The 18,884-nt window shown below is 38.8% G+C and overlaps 2 protein-coding genes across 6 annotated transcripts in view; both read right to left on the bottom strand.

Moving 5' to 3' along the window:
• Window positions 1-11,754, bottom strand: part of map3k15 (mitogen-activated protein kinase kinase kinase 15) — a 31,201-nt gene extending 19,447 nt beyond the window's left edge. For 2 of the 3 annotated variants that reach the window (XM_081353326.1, XM_081353327.1), the window contains exons 1-11: window positions 11,073-11,754; window positions 9,456-9,595; window positions 7,022-7,045; window positions 4,115-4,308; window positions 2,620-2,788; window positions 2,432-2,538; window positions 2,134-2,304; window positions 963-1,075; window positions 648-807; window positions 278-428; window positions 76-183 (exon numbers count right to left, since the gene is read on the bottom strand). In XM_081353326.1, the coding sequence (XP_081209452.1) occupies window positions 76-183; window positions 278-428; window positions 648-807; window positions 963-1,075; window positions 2,134-2,304; window positions 2,432-2,538; window positions 2,620-2,788; window positions 4,115-4,308; window positions 7,022-7,045; window positions 9,456-9,595; window positions 11,073-11,379 (1,644 nt within the window). In that variant the 5' untranslated portion in view covers window positions 11,380-11,754. Of the gene's footprint in view, window positions 1-75; window positions 184-277; window positions 429-647; window positions 808-962; window positions 1,076-2,133; window positions 2,305-2,431; window positions 2,539-2,619; window positions 2,789-4,114; window positions 4,309-4,998; window positions 5,077-7,021; window positions 7,046-9,455; window positions 9,596-11,072 lie in introns of all 3 variants that reach the window. The other variant, XM_081353325.1, reaches the window with a different exon arrangement.
• Window positions 11,755-14,823: 3,069 nt separating this feature from the next.
• sh3kbp1 (SH3-domain kinase binding protein 1) overlaps window positions 14,824-18,884 on the bottom strand; it is a 47,156-nt gene continuing 43,095 nt past the window's right edge. For all 3 annotated transcript variants that reach the window (XM_081352660.1, XM_081352659.1, XM_081352661.1), the window contains exons 16-19: window positions 18,174-18,323; window positions 16,656-16,873; window positions 16,239-16,302; window positions 14,824-15,732 (exon numbers count right to left, since the gene is read on the bottom strand). In XM_081352660.1, the coding sequence (XP_081208786.1) occupies window positions 15,694-15,732; window positions 16,239-16,302; window positions 16,656-16,873; window positions 18,174-18,323 (471 nt within the window). In that variant the 3' untranslated portion in view covers window positions 14,824-15,693. The remainder of the gene's footprint in view (window positions 15,733-16,238; window positions 16,303-16,655; window positions 16,874-18,173; window positions 18,324-18,884) is intronic.

The raw sequence follows: 18,884 nt of genomic DNA, 5'->3' as shown, positions 1-18,884 counted from the left end.
ACCAGTTCGGAAAATCAAACAATGATACACAAAATAAAAATTTTCAGCAAACATGACGTCACATAAAGCACTGACCGTCTCAGAAGGGGACACGTGCCATATTGAAACATTCTTCTCATCAGCTTCACTGTTAATGGACACATACGAGGGCTGGTACACTTTAGTCGGCTCCAGAATCAACACCTGCGAAATGGAAAAAGGGACGAGCGTATTAAATGCCGTTCGGCCGATTCAGTTGTGGTCCTGGATAAGACACTAATGCCAGGCGGTTTAGTACCGGAAAACGGAGGCCATTTGTGGTTCCCTGTGTGGCCTCCACGATAATGTCCATCCAGAAGTTGAGTCTCTCTCTTTGAGGAGAATGCTCAGTGTTCTGCTTCTTAAAATGCTGAATCAACTGAAGGTTTTGGACGACTGATCGTAGGTACCTGAAAGATTAAATTAATGCGAATTGCATTCAAGCCCAATTTTGCCATTTTAGAAAGCTGAGCTGTAAAAAGAAATTATGAGTAGAAGAAGGATGTGGCCAGATTCAAATTCATATTTCCAGCATTTTGGCGAAATGCAACTGTTTGGCCACAGCTCCAACTCTATTTCTTAAACTTTACGTATAAAATAAATATTCTACAGGTATATTGTATATGTACCATATGGGTGGTTTGAGTTTGAAGAGTTTCTCTGCGGCCTGGACAGCTTTGGGGATGTCATTGGCAAGCATGCCGACAGTAAAGAACTGCCCCACATCCCAGTAGTTATTCATCTTCTCCAGACTGCCTTTACGGCCCAGCAGACTGTTCAACCTCACACCTGAGAGACAGAGAGAGAGAGAGAGAGAGAGAGAGAGAGAGAGAGAGAGAGAGAGAGAGAGAGAGAGAGAGAAGGTGATAAGGAGGGAGATGTGTGCTCTTAATGAAGTGAATGGACTGGGAGAAACAGGATTCAGGAAGTGTGCTCCTCCTCACCGATCTTCCTGAGTTCTATGGAAGTCTCAAACTGCTGTCCGGATACTATAAGCAGCACTGCCAGATTAATGCCTGAATACAGAGTGGGCTGCAGCTCAAAGCCTTTTCTATACCTACAACACACACACACACACACACACACACACACTACACATTAACATTTTCTAAAGAAATGTAAAGTCACCACCACAATAATACAGTGTCATAGGTGGACGCCAGTGCTTTGCTATGTACTGTAATTGCTATGGGTTTTTAGTAGATTTAATGTGGATGCTAGGTTGTTCTTGGTGTTTTAACCCACTTAATGCAATTATTAGGGTGTTTTAGCACACTTAAGGCCCCGATATACTTCAAGCGAAATTGAAAAACTGATGTGACGTCATTTCGAAGTTGTTTGTTTGGAGTCAGATGTCCGTGGGTAAAAACATGAACCCACTGGAGAGCAGCTTTATATAGAAAATGAAGTTGTACTTCAGATGAAATGAGACACTGACACAGTTTTTCATGTTTAATACGGCAAAGCTGTTTGCTTTTAACAATCTACCCCTAAGCGAAGAACGAATGAGAACTTCAGCTTTTTTTGAGGACTATATTGAGGACTTTAATGCGGCTGCTAGGGCGATCTAGGTATTTTTAATGCATTTTATGCAGATGCTAGAGCCTTCTGGGTGTTTTTAGCGCATGTAATGCAACTGCTAGGATGTTCTGGCTGTTTTCTGTGCATTTAATGTGTCTGCTCTCCTCAGTATTTTTAGCACATTCAGTGTTGTAGCTAAGGTGTTTTTAGCACACTTAATGCGGTTGTTAGAGTGTTCTGTGTGTTTCAGTGCATTTCATGCACCTGCCAGGGTAATCTGGGTGTTATTAGCATATTCAATACACCTACTTGGGTGTTCTACCACATTTAATGCAGCTGCTAATGCATTCTGACAGTTGCTAGGGTGATCTAGGCGTTTTAGCACATTTAATGAGGTTATCAGGGTGTTCTGGGTGTTTTTTTTTTCAGCATACTTAAATTGGGTGCTAGGATGTTCTGAGTGTTTTAGTGTAAAATAATGCAGATATTTGTTCCAGAGCCCAACCTAAAGGATTTCCTTCATTAAAAAAATAAATAAAATAATAACATGAGCTTTGAAAAGTGAGCTTCGAGCAGCTCATTTCACTCACTCACCACTGGATGGCGTTCTCTCTGTTCTTGGTGTCCTTGCAGTCAGAGTCGAGGAAGATGTCTTTATAGATGCGCCCACACAAGCAGAACATATCAGGTGCAGGGTGCTCACATGACTGAAGAACCTGCAACATCACACGCAAAGCCTGCTCTCGATCTCCAGGGCTGTTTCGTCTGCATTCGCACACACACACAAATATAAATGCATTTGTTCCTGAGATCAAACGCTGTATAAGATAAATGTCTGTTTGCCAAGCATATGAATAGGAGAATATACCACACAATGCAGATTTGTGGTCACCTATTGAGCGCAAAAGCATAGTGGAACTGAATCATGGGCTGGATGGCCAAGTCACAGGTGGGCAACATCTCAATGGTCTGTACCAATTTAACCATGGCATCATAGTCCTGAAAACACGAACCAATGACCATTAAAACCCAGCTGTAAAGTTTTTTAATGCTTAGATGTTTTTGGTTTATCGTATTTACCTGTATATCTCTGTAGGAGAAAAGCAGGTTCATTACAATGTCCTGAGTCAAAACCTCAGTGTTGTCGATGCGGAGTTTGATCCGGGTAAGCTCCTTAGCCAGCTCCTCACCCTGGTATTTATCTCGAGCTTTTCGGATGTCGTTCAGGAGAGTGTCTTTGTAAGAAGCACTGTCAGGGAAGAATTTATAAAAGGATTTAGAATACACTGATAAATCTGCAGGTACTATAAACCTCAGATATACTTTTAAAGGGTTGCTTCACCCAAAAATTCATTAATTTCTCACCCTCATGTAGTTCCAAACCCGTAAGACTTTCGTTCATCTTCAGAACAAAAATCTGAAAAGACGTTTGTTCTTGCCCGTCAAGCAGGTTCGGTTGAGCTTCTGTTTATGTTCGCTGATCAATGTTTATATGTGAATAAAAGCTAAATCTGTTCATCATATAAAGCGATCGAGTCTCTTCAGAAAATCTGGACTAAACCGCTCAATTCATATGGATTAGTTTCTCTTTGAACTTAATTGTTCAAAGCTTCAAGCTTCAAAGTGGTAGTTGCATATAGCTTTAAATGGAGGGACAAAAAAGCTCTCAGATTTAATCAAAAAGATAGTCATTTGTGTTCCGAAGATGAACAAAAGTCTTACGGGTTTGGAACTACATGTGAGAAATTAGTGAATTTTTGGGTGAAGCAACCCTTTAAAAGTAAAGATTCTTTATTTGCATCTATGGTTCCATTAAGAACCTTTAACATCCATGGAACTTTTTCATTCCACAAAAGATTCTTTATAGTGGAATAAGGTTCTATAGATTATTAAATATTCTTCAAGTTAAGAAAAAAAAAATGTAAGAACTGTTCACTGAAATGTTCTTTGGGGGAACCAAAAAAAAGGATCTCCTCTGGTATTGCTGCGAAAACTACGGTGGCAGAGAGTGCTCTTTTTTACAGTTGCAGCGCATTGAGCACTCTCGGCCCCCTGTAGAAAACACATTTTTGGAACCATCTGATGCATCTAAACATCACGCAACAACAATTAATTTGGTTTGTACCTTAAGTGTTTTGGCCAGCTAAAAAGTGTGTTAGCAATAGTCAAAAATCTATCTACACGAGACTAGTGTACTTTATGTAACAGGGTCCTGAAATCATGGCACTACAATCTGCAGGAGTTCTAAAATTTGATACCAGAGCTCTGGGTGAAATGACACCCCGATACTTGTTAGAAGCTACAGTAGTTCCTAATAAATATTGCATGCACCTGTGCATGTCTGTCCTGATGATATTATCTGACTGCTACATCCCATTTGGGCTGAGTCCCATTTCTTCAATTCAGGGACAACGAGATGTGGTCAAAAAAAAAAGTTTTAACAATCACAAATCACTTGATTTATGTTCAGCAAAAATGTCATGACATCGTTGCGTAACTCTGTAAAGGATATCCTGAAAGCAAGACCGTAGAGTGGGCATCCTACCAAGAGTGATCATAATGTGAGCAGTCATACCAAGACGTGACATGAATGTCTTTGAGTAAGTTGACAAAGCGGTCCACCAACGGGACGCACAGAGGTCCAAGAAGGTTGTCCCAGTTGGGTTGCATGTACTCCGATGCTCTACGCTGGGCCACGTTCTCACAGCACAAGTACTCGTTGTTGGGCGTCATCAAGTAAGGGATGAAATAGTAGTTTCCACTGGAGGCCTAAGAAAGAGAAACAAATTCTAAATCTGTGAAAAAATGCAACATAGACCTATTCTTTGCAGGTAGGAGCAATTTAGAGACCACTGGAATATGAAGTCTGTACATCTGTAAAAGTACAAACTGTCTGTCAGAGGTGACTCTGTGTTAGTGATCATGTACTCAGCAGCTGCCAGCCAAGAGATGTGAAGTGCTTAAGGAAATCTTGTTGACACCTTTGTGATCATGTACTGTCCCAGATTTCCAGAGTGAAATGGAGGTGGCCGAAGCACATCTTAGCAATCTGCCACATCAACACCTCAAATGCAAGGGGTCACCTAAAGCCTCTTTCAAGTCAAATGTTCCCCATATACTTCTAGACTATTTAAACTGTTAGGACTGTGTTCTAATCATAGCAACTGAGCACATTTTAAATTCTCAGACTCTTCAGCTAAAGCATTGTGATTTTTAAAATGGGGTCCAAGGGGCCATAAGGGCATGGAGGTCCAAAAAACTACAAAGCCATTGGATCCACTTAATGGAAATGATAAAGCATTTAAAAGTAAACAAGCTGTTTCTCGGCAACAAATAACTCACTGACTTCTGACTTCACTGATTCTTTTAGCGATAGAGACAAACATCAGAGGTCACTCTCATACCAATACATGAATATGGGATTTTCCCAGCATGCACTAGCACACTCGCAGTACCTACTTTGTTCCTTAGGCTGGAGCCCCTGTACTCAGGAGGCAACTGGACCCATGGGAAGCCTATTTTAACAGGCCTTGCAGCCTACTCCAGGTAACACACGAGATAGAGAGAAAGAAAGAAAAGGAGAGCAAACAGTGAAGGGAACTGAAAGGAAAAGAGAAAAAGAGAGTGACAGAGAAAGAATATACACTACACGGCACAGTATGAATTGAAGACGGTAAAATAAAGGCGGAGTAAGACAAAAGCAAAGTTCTTCCAAAAAATTCTGTCATTTACTCACCCTCATGTTGTTCCAACACTAGTCACTCTTTTCCATGCATTTACACTGAATAGGGAGTTGACTTTTCAAGCTTTCAAAGAGATGTAAAAACTATAAAAATATTAAAGATGTGGTTCTCATGCTCTGTATGAGAAGCCATTTAGAAACCGCACAACACCTTTGTGTGAGGCAGTGGCGTTATTGTTAAATAACAACTATAACTACTAAAACTTTTTTGTTAAAAAATAAAGCTGAAATGAAATAAACTATAAATATTACATTAAAACCTTAAAGGGAACTTATTATGCCCCTTTTTACAAGATGTAATATAAGTCTCAGGTGTCCCCTGAATGTGTCTGTCGAGATTCAGCTAAAAATACCCCACAGATCATTTATTATACCATGTTGTAAATTATCATTTTTGAGTGGAAGAAAAACCATGCTTTTCCATGCATGTATCTTTAAAAGCAAATGAGCTGCTGCTCCCAACCCCACTTTCCAGAAGAGGGCGGAGCCTGTACAGCACGTGCCTCAGACACTCAGCCAAAAACTAGAACATCTGTTTAGTTTTGATTATCATCTCTATCGCGGTTACGTGACATTGCAGTTCTTCATCATTATGAAAGTTTATTATCTGCATTAGTTTGAAAGCCATGTCAGTCTAAACTTCTGATATATGGTTTTCTGAGCGCGCACATCCGAAGCACTCGCACAGAAAGCTGGCTGTCAGACCCCGTGTCCCATTAATATTAAACTACGTTCTCTTTAATACTAAAATAACACTGGTGTGAGGAGCAAACATATTTAAGCAAATTCAAATCCTAGCTTCATCCTTGCTACGTTAATGAGAGTTCATGAGAGAAGTAGCAATTTGGAAATGACTCTTTTCAATTAATTGGCTGATCCAGTTCATTTGTCTTACTCTTTTTACAATTTACTCATGAATTATTATTCACACAGTGATCAAGTTACTGGGAGTTAATGTCATCTGAAAAGAATACAGATTTAAATTTCACCCTGTTCCTCACACAAAGCCATCACATGACACCAGAAGCCCATGAGACATATAGACCATTTTTATGGCACTTTTAGAGTGTTTTTGTGGGTTTTTTACGCTTGAAAGCTTCACTCACCATGGAAAACAGAGCAAAGAAAGTCATGCGAGTTTGGAACATGAGGTTGAGTAGATAATGTCAGAAATCTTGGGTTAACGATTCCTGAGAAAGATGCCTGAATAATTCCTAATGAATATTAAAGAACAAATATTGAATTTCATTTGTGTTCACAAAACTGATCTTAAGAGGTTAACACACTTTTGCTTGTTTCTGGACCATTTCGGTGAATCACATAGATATAAAATGCTGATATAAAAGATCAGATTCCGCTTTGTATCCAATAGAAGAGGTTTGTATTTAAAGACTAACACTCAACGACCATCTCCTTTTTCAAAACCACTAACTCAGAGTACCATGACACCTTGAGAGCCCTTATGGGTTCATCAGAATCCTGCAATAGTCTTCACACCTGGACACGGCGACACACCAGAACCTTGTGTCCACTCACATTAGTGTACTGTATGTGCATAAAGAAGAGTTTAGAAAATGATCTGCCCACCAAATGTAGTGGAGGATATATTTTCGAACCCTGACACAGAAGAGCATGTAAACGTATGTCATAAGAGCTCCAAAAATAGTCTCATACACAAAGCTCTTGGCACACCAACAACGGACTCCAAACCTCATCAGATTACATCCTTTTGATACTTACTGTGTTTTTCTGTGCCACCATGTCCTATGCAAGAAAAAAAAGAAAAGAAAATAATTACTCCATTTCCAAAAATGCATGCATACTAAAGCCATAAGCCTCAAGAAACAGTGAATTTAGAACAGCTAAGGGGTGTTGTTGGGCACGACGCAGAGCAAAACTGTTCTAAATTCACTGTAAACCATAACTTCACAGGGCGTATTGTTTTATAAAACGGTTATTCTACATACCTGGCATGGTTTCATAAAATAAACACACAGACAACTCTTCCGTTAAGCAATATAGTTCTTCAGAACAAGCAACAGAGACATAGTGGCGCAGTAATATTGATGTAATGCGTTCACAGGTGTATGTTTGTAGAGACATTTACAATGGCTTTGAATGTGGCTCAGCCAATCATAATCAAGGACTAGGACTGTCCAGGACTATAAGTCCCAAACTTCCAAAGTTTTGCTGTCATGTCATGTCATGTCATTTATTATACTTATTCCATGACTGATGGCCATGTGGTGCAGTGAATGAAACCGGACTGAATCAGTTGGACACAGCAGCGTGACACAACTTTAACAAATACACAAACAGATCGTGTGATGCTCCTCCCCACATGTGATTGTCATCATTTCAGTATGCTAGAACACATGCCTTCCAATGTCTCTGTGGCAACGTGGCTATGAGCAGCTGTCCCGGGCAGATAGCATTCCTTAGCTCGAATACAGACCGTGTTGTTCAGGCAGCGCTACTGTCCAGTGCTCAGAAAAGATAAACTCCTTCTTAAGCTGAGAATAGCAGGTCAGGCCCTGCAGCCTAGTAGTGGGCGGCCTCTTTGTTCAGATGACAAAGATACTAATGTAAGAACCTGAGTTAACTAATGTTAACCTCCCATTAATCCTTGCTAGTATTTGTGTGGTGGCACTTTATGACAGGAATATGTAATTCCTAAGTAACGCGGATCATTTCCACAAAGACCAACTCAATCTACCAAGAGCAGTGCAAATTAGCATCTGGTTTAAGACATGCTTTTTGGGCTATTATGCCATTATTTACCAACCCACAACTTAGGAATTACATATTCCTGTCATAACTTTTTCTAAGTGCCACTACACAAATACTAGCAAGGATTGATGGGAGGTTAAACTTTCGAGCCCTCAGGCTCTTACATTCTCTTTTAGTATCTTTGTCATCTGAACAAAGAGGCCACCCACTACTAGGCGGCAGGGCCTGACCTGCTATTCTCAGCTTAGGAAGGAGTTTATCTGAAAGGGAAACTCATTTAAATGCATATGCAATACAGTCAGCCACGAAAATAACCCTATCTTTAGGAAAATCTTTCCTGAAAGTAGTTTTTTAATGCCAAAAGAGGGTTTGCACTGGTGCAAGCTATTAGTAAATCTGTCCAAAAGTCTCTTTTTGTGGACATTTTTTAGGTGAAAGGTAGTTAAGAAACTAGAAGTTTCTAGAAATGAGACAAAGCCTCTTTTTGTGGATGTCATAAAAGGGGAAATGTTTTAGTTTTATTATTAATAAATAGGATTTTCTTAAGGGGTAAGATTGTGGTTTTGGATAATTCTTAGTCTAAAACATCTGTAGTAATTATAATTAGCTTGATTTAAAGGTATAGCACTTCATTTTTCTGCAATCAGCAGCACTAAACAATGGCAAAAATACTTACTGTTACCAAACAGGTTTCCAATCTTCCATTTTTTATACAAACATGTAGTCCCACCTCAAACTCAAACTATTAATGAAATCAATATTAATTAATCCAGTATTTACTGGAAAATCAGACTACATATGGCTTTCTTAAAATCATTGAACATCAAAAAAAGTAACACACAGCACCTTTAAAGGTGATATATTATGATTTTTTTTTACATTTTTTTAGTGTGTAATGTTGCGGTTTGAGCATGAAAAAGGTCTGCAAAGTTATAAAGCACAAAGTCCACTCCAAATGGACTTATACTCTATATCAGTGTGTACTGTTTCTGAAACACAATGATTATCGTCTTGAGGTTTCTTCCAGGAACGTACACATCACAATATCCCTCATTTAAATAATTCCCACCAAGGCATATGCAAGATAAAGGGGTAAAGCCTGGCTGAGTTGTGTTGAAACTTGCAGTAATGATAAGGGGAGAGGCATTCCCGAAACATGCTCGAAGCGGTTGACCAATCATAACACACGGGTTCAGCCGACCAATCAGAGCACATTGCACATTTTTGAAAGGAGGTGTTTCATAGAAACCAAAACGAAACAGAGCGTCACTGACAGACTGTATTTTAAAACAATGTAAAATATGTGAAAAATAAGGTGTTTTTTGAACATTCAAGCATGAAACCCTATTCTAGTAGACCCTAAAAACAAAATCAAAACTTTGTAAAAGGGCATTGTAAAAGTCTAGGTAAACAAACTGTTTGTGAGTGTGTTTAAGACTCTCACCTTAAGAGATTGTGCCGTGTCAGGGTCCGTGTCGTGGTAGAGGATGACATTGTTGGCCATGTCAAAGCTCTCACGCACACCGAGGTGATAAAACAGGGATGGCTGTCTGAACACATCGCTCATATCCACAACTGCAATGTCTGCAATCAATCAGAGACACAGTAAGCCCTCGGGGAGACCATAATGCAGAATCCCTCTATAGCACACTCTAGTTTTGCATACTTTGAGCATCAGTCTCAGTGCCTGTTATTTAAGAAAGATTTTTATGAGCTTCTTTTGTTTATTATGACTGTCCATGACAGCACACACTATAAACTCTTTAAATAACATTTTGTCTGTTTAAAGTTAGTCCTAAGGGCATATTTGTTCTACTATATATGGTTATATTTGTTCGTTTCCAGTCAAACATGCTTGCTCTGTTGAAACTACTCAAACATCTGAAATCATGTTTAAAAGCCATGCAGAGACAAGACCAGACTTGATGTACTGTAAGATGCATGACTCACATTCTTAGTAAAGAGGAGAAGAGGAAAATACAATAACAAGAAGATTACTCTATAGAACGGTATATAGAGAGTTTGGTTCACTTTTTGCAGAACTAGAATTCAAAGTTTTAGCTCTAAAATGCACTTTTCATCATTGAAAAGTGCTGTAAATGCTGTAACGAAGTCTGCATGCACAAAAGGGCTCGGCATCAAACTTAAAAACATTCCCATTTTCTCACCCTCCTAACGCTCATATGTAAACATATTTTGATCACCCAGAGTAATGTGTGCAGTCACGCCCACAAGTGAGAGAGAGAGAGAGAGAGAGAGAGAGAGAGAGAGAGAGAGAGAGAGAGAGAGAGAGAGAGAGAGAGAGAGAGAGAGATACTTCATACTAGACCTAGCGAGTAAATTCCAGGAAAGGAATGTGCTGGAGGCAGAAGATCCCAGATGCACACCTAATATCCCTTGCTTTTAGTAATAGCCTTCCCATAGGAAAGCCCATTGATCCCTAACCATAACATGTTTCTTATGTTAGATTATTTAATGAATATATATATATTTTTTTTTTTGCAAGGTATTACTAATATTCACTTTTTTAAATTAATGTATGTAATAATTATAAGAGAGCAACTGCATGTTTTTGCATATGTACAGCACCACCATTTATTTATTTATTATTTAGCATTTTACATCTTTTTTTATATTAATGTTTTATGAAGTTTTGTTTATAACTTTATATTTTTATTTATATAAAATTATTTTATTTGCATGTATTTGCATCATTAATACTATAGCACTATTCTTACAAGTAATTTAATTCAATTGCACACCCATGCTCTAAATCTTACATGACCAATGCCAATGAGTTTCTATTCTTAGATGCACCATCCTGCAGGGCTGAATGTTATCTATGGAAGTCCTGGTCCAAGAGGCTCTCCAAAATTACACATTTTGGATGTTTCCGTAACCAGCACACACTATTCAACTCATCAGCTCCTTGTTAGAGGCTCCAAGAACTGAACTGGGTGTGCCAGATAAGAGAGACACCCAAAGGGTAAAGTGTTGGGGGGCTCTAGAACTATAGCCCCCTAGAGCACCCATGCCTTAAACCTGCCTTGCAGAGCCTCACCTGCGTCATAAAAGGTATCAAGCACTGTTGTCTCCCCAAAGTCTAATCGTCCAAAAGTCACTGTGGTTAATATGGCACTCTCCGCGTCGCAGGCGCGCTGGAGACACTGGAGCGCCCCGGATTCCGGGCTGTTCGCGGCCACTGCTTTCAGTCCATCATTCAGCACATAAACCGCTCGCAGGGACCTCTGTTTGGTCACCGGACTCGGGCTGGTCACATCAGTCCTCTCCACGCCTGCAGACATGGAAACCGCTGCGGTGTGGTCGCCACCAGTCTCTGATGTGGGTTGATTGGACATGATCTCCATACTGCGAGTAATTGTTTTGTCCCTCTGCGCGTTCCTCCTTTTCTTTGCGCCGTTAATCAATAATGAATAACCAAAGTGTAGTGCGCACCTGTGGCACGGAAAGGCGCGTGGCTGTGACGTCCAGCGTCTTGCGATTCATTAAAGCAGCGCGCATCACTAAATATTACAATCCGGTCCAGTTTTATCTCGTTTGCGCCAGCGGTTGTGCGATTATACAAAATGCAGCTCTTGTGAATTAACGCGGAAAGTGCAGATAGTCAGACAAACTTAAGGCGCACCGCGCACTCAATGTCTCCAAAGACAGGCATTACCATCCTATTTGAGGAAGTCATTCCTCCTGCCCTCTCTGATCCGATCATTTCCTCAAACGTCTGTCCTTCCGTTCAGGCGTAGCCTAAGTATATTTCATAAGAGTTTAGTGCGCGAGAAACGTCTCGCGGTTGTTGCTGCATGTACAGACTCTAATGAATCATCTGGAACCTTTTGTCTAAATATAAAACTTGTCCGTGCTGATACGCGCATGGCAAACAGAGCACCGCCACCAGATCCATACAGCCCAGGGCACCAGCTCGCCAAACTGGTTTACTTTCTGTTGTCTTCATTTCATTTCAGAATCGAGAAACTGGAAGTAAACAATTCCAAAACATTGCAAGGCTGCATTAAAACTTTTCCCACGCTCACTAACATTCAAAAGAGTTGAGTCATTTTTCCTCAATTATGCCATTTCCATCACGTTTGAAGTGTTGAAATGATGAGGTGGAAATTGCATTTTACATATTTAAGTAATAAAGCGACCGGCTATTTTATGACTCATAGCCTACACAGAATTAATATTTTCGTAATTCAAAAATTACGCACCATGAAAACATTCAGTAAAATATTCACAAATGATAGGCCTACCTTGGTTTTCTTTACACGCCACAGATTTCACATTTTATCTCACTCTTCGGTGATACGGATGCCTTCTTGGTAAACAAATAGCCTACACGGTTTTAAACTTCATTAGGCGCAAAACGGCAACGTGACGTCATAACGATGGTGACAGCGCTAATTGATGTAGTCTAAATTATTTTCACACAATAAATATTGAAATGTTTTTGTTTATTTCACCATCTATGTATTATATTTTTAAACATAGCATTTTTTTTAAATAGACTTAGACTATTGAACAGCATACAATATGAAATGCTGCTTATTTTCTAAACTCCAAACAGTAACTTCCTTTTATTTTCAAATATGCATTCATTTGTATTGTCATATGTACTGTCTACCCTACCTTGTCTGTAAACAAATGAAATAGATGGTATATGGTGTGTGTATAGCTGAGTGAACGTATTATAGTCAAACATAAGTTTGCAAATATATTTAATTTATTGAATTATTATTATTATTATTATTTTTTTTTTCAAAAGTTGGGTCATTTTATCTAAAGCTTTGCTAGTAAATATATCAGTTAGTGTAATATAAGTTAGCCAAATTGTAAATGTAAAAGATTTTTAAGAGATTTGTTGATCTTGCCACTCATATGTCTAGAGTGTCTAGAGCGATTCAGTTTAAAAAAATTATAGAAAATATAAATAACGACAACAATAATAATTTTGATTGTTATATTATTATAACTACTACTACTACTAATAATAAAATATTTATACAAATGTCTCTTTTATTCTTTAATAGAATGCCATTTAAAGAATAACTCTAATTTTAACTTAAGTTATCATTTATTTAATTTGTTTACAGACAAATAGACAACCACATACGAGATCACGCAGAAGGGACATACTCAACATGATTAACACATCCTTTAAGGCACACAAATCACACACAAAAAAATTTGAATTACAACACAGGATTGTTTCTTCAGAAATACTGTCAACATACTGGCGTCGTTGACAGAAGTATACTTGGAAAAACTGGTGGTTGTGGCGAAATGCCGAACTACTAGTAGTTCCTCATTCATTCAAACTTTACTCTTGTAGACAAAAGGTGTGATGAGAGGGTTCAGAATGATGTATGTTTTGTTTATGAATAAAATCTGCATGTTTTCAATTATTCCACCTGCAAATGTACTGATATTTTATCTTTTATACATCTGTATTATCAAATAAATTAGAAGTATTAAAGAAATATAATGCATAATCAAATGCAAAATATATATTTTTTCAAATGATTGACCCAAACAACATAATTTACATACTGGATTCTAAAACATTTCTGAGGTGTGCTCACATCTCCTGGTTTTGTGCATCATTAGTGATGTGACCGTCCTTAGAGACACAGTTATCTGCAGGCCTCAGTGGCCAGCAACTAGGAGACCTGATCCTCAATTACCAGATCAAATACCATAAAGAGCAGCGGATGCCTATGGAATGATATCAGTGAATGTCTTAAATGTGTTTGAGAGAGGGGTCCATATAGCTGCAGACGGTGAGCGCTTCTGAGGGCCGTCTGAGTGTTTGTTTGTATCTGAGCCGCTTGATGTGTGTGATCTTACCCTTAGCAGCTGAACTTAAAATAAACTTCATCTCATAAAACATCTCACATATACATGACAGTGACCCCTATCCAAAAAGACGTACAAGAATTTAAAATCTGATCATAGATCAGCTGTTTGATGCTTGGATGGAGGCTTCTGACTTATTCTGGAAAGGGAAATGAGCTTTCTGTTAATTATATTTTCTATTGAATTATATTCAGTTAATACAGATGACCAAGATGATGAGAAAAAGGTGTAAAGTAATGATTATAGCATTATATTTAGATTTACACATGAAAGGTTGCAGTGATGAGCATTGAGCAGATGAAAGACAGTCTGTTGATCGCATGAATGAAGTGATCTCATCATTGCAATGCAATTTCTGCACTCTCACGAATGCTTTCACCAAATAACAATGCAAATACGATGTAAATACAGTAAGAGATTCGTTGTGCAATGTAACAGCATCGTTAATTTCATAACGAGTTTTGGCAAGTGTCCAGATAAACTCGTGCTGTATGATTGACAGCTTGGGCGATTAGAAAAGGGAGTGTTCTTTGATCGCTTTCTGTATATAATTTAATCACAGTTTAAATAAGATTATTTTCATCCTACTAAGAGAAACGATATGAAGTTGATTGGTTAGTCACTGGCTTGATTTGCTGATGCATAAACAGTATTGAACGATTTTGAGAGAAAGATAATCTATCTGAACTTGAATAATTACACATCAGAAATCACTGATCACAGGCATTAGAATAGACATGGTTGGTTACATGCTGGCAGATCCATATCGTAAAAGTCTGTTTGCAAAGCCTGCATCGAAATTGTGACTACCAAATAATCCAGTGAAATGCACCGAATACAAACAAATAATGCACTGCTGAGACATTCACATTGTTAAATTCTCAGTTCATGACCCCTTTAAAACATGTCCAAGTCACTGGCTATATGATTTGCAATTTTTTAAATAATTTTTTTATTATCAATTCTGAATAATACATTTTTTATTAACCCGGGAAATGAGATTTACATAGGCTACTTGACCCTGGTGCACCACCTAGAGGACATAAGCGTATATAATAAACAAAGAACCAGAAAATCACTTTTTTGAAGTATCTTTTTTTAATAAAATCTGCACACATTATTGTATTTAGTACATTAAAATATAAAAGTATATATAGAAGATTTCAAAGAAAACAACCGAGTCAAGAAAACAAAACGTGAGTTTTCTCATTGTCATCACCAACGTAAAAGAAATAGGAAAGACTACGCTCCAAATAAACAAGGCCTCAATGTGGGTTTGCTGCATGTGGAAACTGCAAGGGGTGTGAAATCAAACGCATCTTTGCATATAAAGAAAATAACAGAAGGCCTCCAAGTCAAAAGAAAAGAACTTAAGGTGAAGAGTATTTAAGTAAAACACACGGCTTTCTCCTTCATTTGATGTGTTCTTTGACTAGCGTTCAGAGGCAGTACTAGAGAGGGTGATGGGGTAACTGTGTCTCAGTTGTGCAGGAGACCAGCTAATCCCCATGGCAACCGCTATCACCCGTCTCCAGGTGTGGGTCATCGGCACCCTTTAATCACATGACCCACCGTAAGGCCACACCCGGGCAACGGGTCTGTGAGTCAGCGCCCAGTCTGAGCATAACACGCAAAATAAGCTTCTTAAAAAAACGAAAGCTGAAAGAGTACAAGTGATTTGGGGGGGTAAACAGTTGTTTTCTTTATGCAATTGTTCTGATACATTGTTCTTTTTTTTGGCACAATCTACTCGGGCTGTGGTGTGGAACCTCAGCCAGATCCTTCATCTGATACATCCAGCATGCTTTAGTTCATTTGGACAGGGATTTCTTAATCTGCTCCACTTCCATCTAAAACAAAGCATAAACCAAAGAGGAGTCAGTTAAACAGAGCCATAGGAAATATAAACAACACTTCACATATTAAGATTTAAGATTATTTCCCCCTGGTTTCACAGATTTTGTATTGAAAATGTTAAGCACTCTGTAAAGTCTACTCCAGCACATCCCAAAGACTTTCAATGAATTTAAGGTCTGGACTCAGAGGTGCCAATTCATGTGTGAAAATGATTCGTCATGCTCCCTCCCAACCATTCTTTCACAATTTGAGCCTGATGAATCTTGACATTGTCATCCTGGAATTTGGCCATGATGTATCTTTCTACATGGTTGTTTAAGAAATGAAAATCTACTCAATTAGGGTTAGAAGAACTGTTGCCAAACATTTAACATGCTACTGTAGAAACATAACAATAATCACTGCAATACTTTTTTTTGGCCGGGCAGTGTATGTTAGGCTGGTTAATATTGCTTTATTGTGTTGCACCTGGTTAGTGACTGATCTATTATCCCCTCACCTGCAGTGAAATACGAATCCTCTTCTCCTCATCCAGTTCACTCACCAACTGCTTTATTTCTTGTCTGATAAAACAAGTTTGGGAATTACACACATTTCACATCCTTCTAACAAGACATCAGTCAATCAACTCATTCATCCCACATCTCATCTCAAACATTTCCTTCCATACATTGATTAATAATTTCCTTCTCTTTATACTTCCCCTCTTTCACTACTTCACTCAATCGGTCTTCCATCAAACCAGGGTCCTGGAGGGCCACTGTCCTGGAAAGTTTAGCTCCAACTTGCCTCCCTGGAAGTTTCTAGATTGCCTAGTCAGACTTTGTTTGATTGGGGTTGGGGCTTAACTCAACAGGACAGTGGCCCGCCAAGAGCAAGACTTGACACCCCTGATCCCCATCCCGTTGGTTCATACTTGTGCTGGCTCTTCATGAGCTCCACGGTTCCTTTCAGGTCTCGTAATTGTGCTTTGAGCTCCTCCAGCGTGGAACCCTGTTCATTCTTCCCTCTCGCATCAACGTTAGGGGAATGGGGCCGCAGACCAGCGGTGCCCTGATGGAGAGAAGCCCCACTGGACCCAGAAGAGGATGGAGGGGCACTTGGTTTAGGGGGTAAAGATGATTTCTCAGGAGCCTGTGGAAAACCCCCATGAGATATCAGAAAAAGAGCTCATCAAACAATCACTCTTGGACGTTTGTCTTCCATTTCGGGCCTCAGTCTCTCTTTGTGTGTGTGTGTGAGTGGCACCTTAAAGTATTTGGACACTTGAAGGGATAGTTTACCCCAAAATTAAAATTCTAGCATTATTTACTCACCCTCATGTCATTCCAAACCTGCAAGACTATTTTTCATCTGTGAAGAACTTTTAAGAACTCTTTTAATCCATACAATGAAAGTCAATGGGGTCCAAAACAACAAATGGAGTGCTGCAGGACTGACATATTTTTGGAGGTGAAAACCTAGAAACGAGTTAGCATTTAAGCACTTCCGGCTCCATCATACAGTGGGTTTTTGCTAAATGCTTGAAATAAGGCCTATGGTGAACACAAGCTCAGGATTTTTCATGCTTTATTCTATAACATAAAATACATCAATAACAGCCCCTTATGATTTTTTCTAAGCTTTGACTTGTCTTGAAAAAGGCAGGTGTCTAAATGGGACTGCAGAAGTTACTGGGTACATTAAACATCATCACACCGAAAAGGTAAACTCATCTCCTCTATAATCTGCTTTTGCAGACAGACTGTGTTTATAATTGTTCTCTTGCAAACTATTTTAACAAACTTTTTTTGTATAAAGACCGAAAGTGTTGTTGGAAGCTTAATATTGGTGGTCATCTTGTGACCAGGGTGTAGTTTTTTTTATAGCTTACGTTTTGTATTTAAGCTTCCAAGATTAGATTATCATTTAAGATCTTCAAAGATTGAAGATTATTATCATGATGAACAAAATGTGAAAGAATCATAAACTTTTGTTGGTCCCAAAGCTTATTTTCTGCAACAATTCAAATGCCAAATGTTTTTGTCGAACCAGGGTGATGCTAACTAAAAAAAAAACACACATCACTGCAGCGCTCTATTGGACCCCATTGACTTTCATCCTATGGACAAAAAACAACAACAAAAAAAACAGGCATTTTCCAAAATATCCTCTAATAAAAGCAATTTTGGAACATTATGAGAGTGAGTAAATAATGACAGATTTTTCATTTTGGGGGGAACTATCCCTCTAAGACACACTTCAAATGTAAGAATTTTTAAAGAAATCATTAAAAAGTGTGACTCAAGTATCCAAAAGTAATACTTTTTGTGTCTGTACATAAAAATGCTTGACAAGGGTGCTCCCTTGTGGTAGGACAGGGATGTGCATGCAAAAGGAGAGGTGGGTGTAAGGGGGTGGATGACTGGGAAGGGAGGGATGGGGGGGGGCTTACTGTTATGACTGGCACTGCCTTGGGCATCTTCTTGGAGTTGTCAAAAGTTTTGGGAGTGAATGAGTCCTGCTCTTCCTTTCCCACATCCTTGTCTCTCCTCTCCTCCTCTGGAGATGGGAATTCCAGGAGGTCAGGACTAGAGAGAGAGGACTAGGAAGTAGAGAGATATTTAAGTGATCATGACCAGATAACCCATAGACAGGCAGAGCGGGGTAAGCCCATGTGACGTTCACACATAGCAAATGACACAATCATATCTGACGGATTAACACTGAACACCTGTAAAAGTCACAAATCTATGACATTTTGTCAGTTGATTGCATCTGATAGGCGTGAAAACCCCCCAAATGTAATTGACCTGACACTCTGATAGGTAAAAAATAACAACAAACAAGCATGTGTGGCAGAGTTATTATAGTTAACAGAAACTAAAACCATAAAAAAATTCAATGTCCAATGCCCATGTCATTTTGATGTACTGTAGAATACTGACAACAGCTGAATTGATATTTTGTTGATTTTAAGTTGTGGTATTACTTAACAAAATTTCAATGTTTTCCAAACATCTAATGCCAACATCAAATTGACATCCAACACTAACATTTAGTCATGAGGTTCATGAGAGTCATAGTGCTAATGTTGACTCAATGTTAAATTATAACATCATTACACTTTGATATTTTGTTGGTTATAAGTTATGTTTTAAGCAAC

The sequence above is a fragment of the Scardinius erythrophthalmus genome (assembly GCF_964197995.2).
Source record: "Scardinius erythrophthalmus genome assembly, chromosome: 22".
Taxonomy (NCBI): Eukaryota; Metazoa; Chordata; class Actinopteri; order Cypriniformes; family Leuciscidae; genus Scardinius; species Scardinius erythrophthalmus.
The sequence above is the reverse complement of the archived record's forward strand: the minus strand, read 5'-3'. Positions and strand labels throughout refer to the sequence as shown.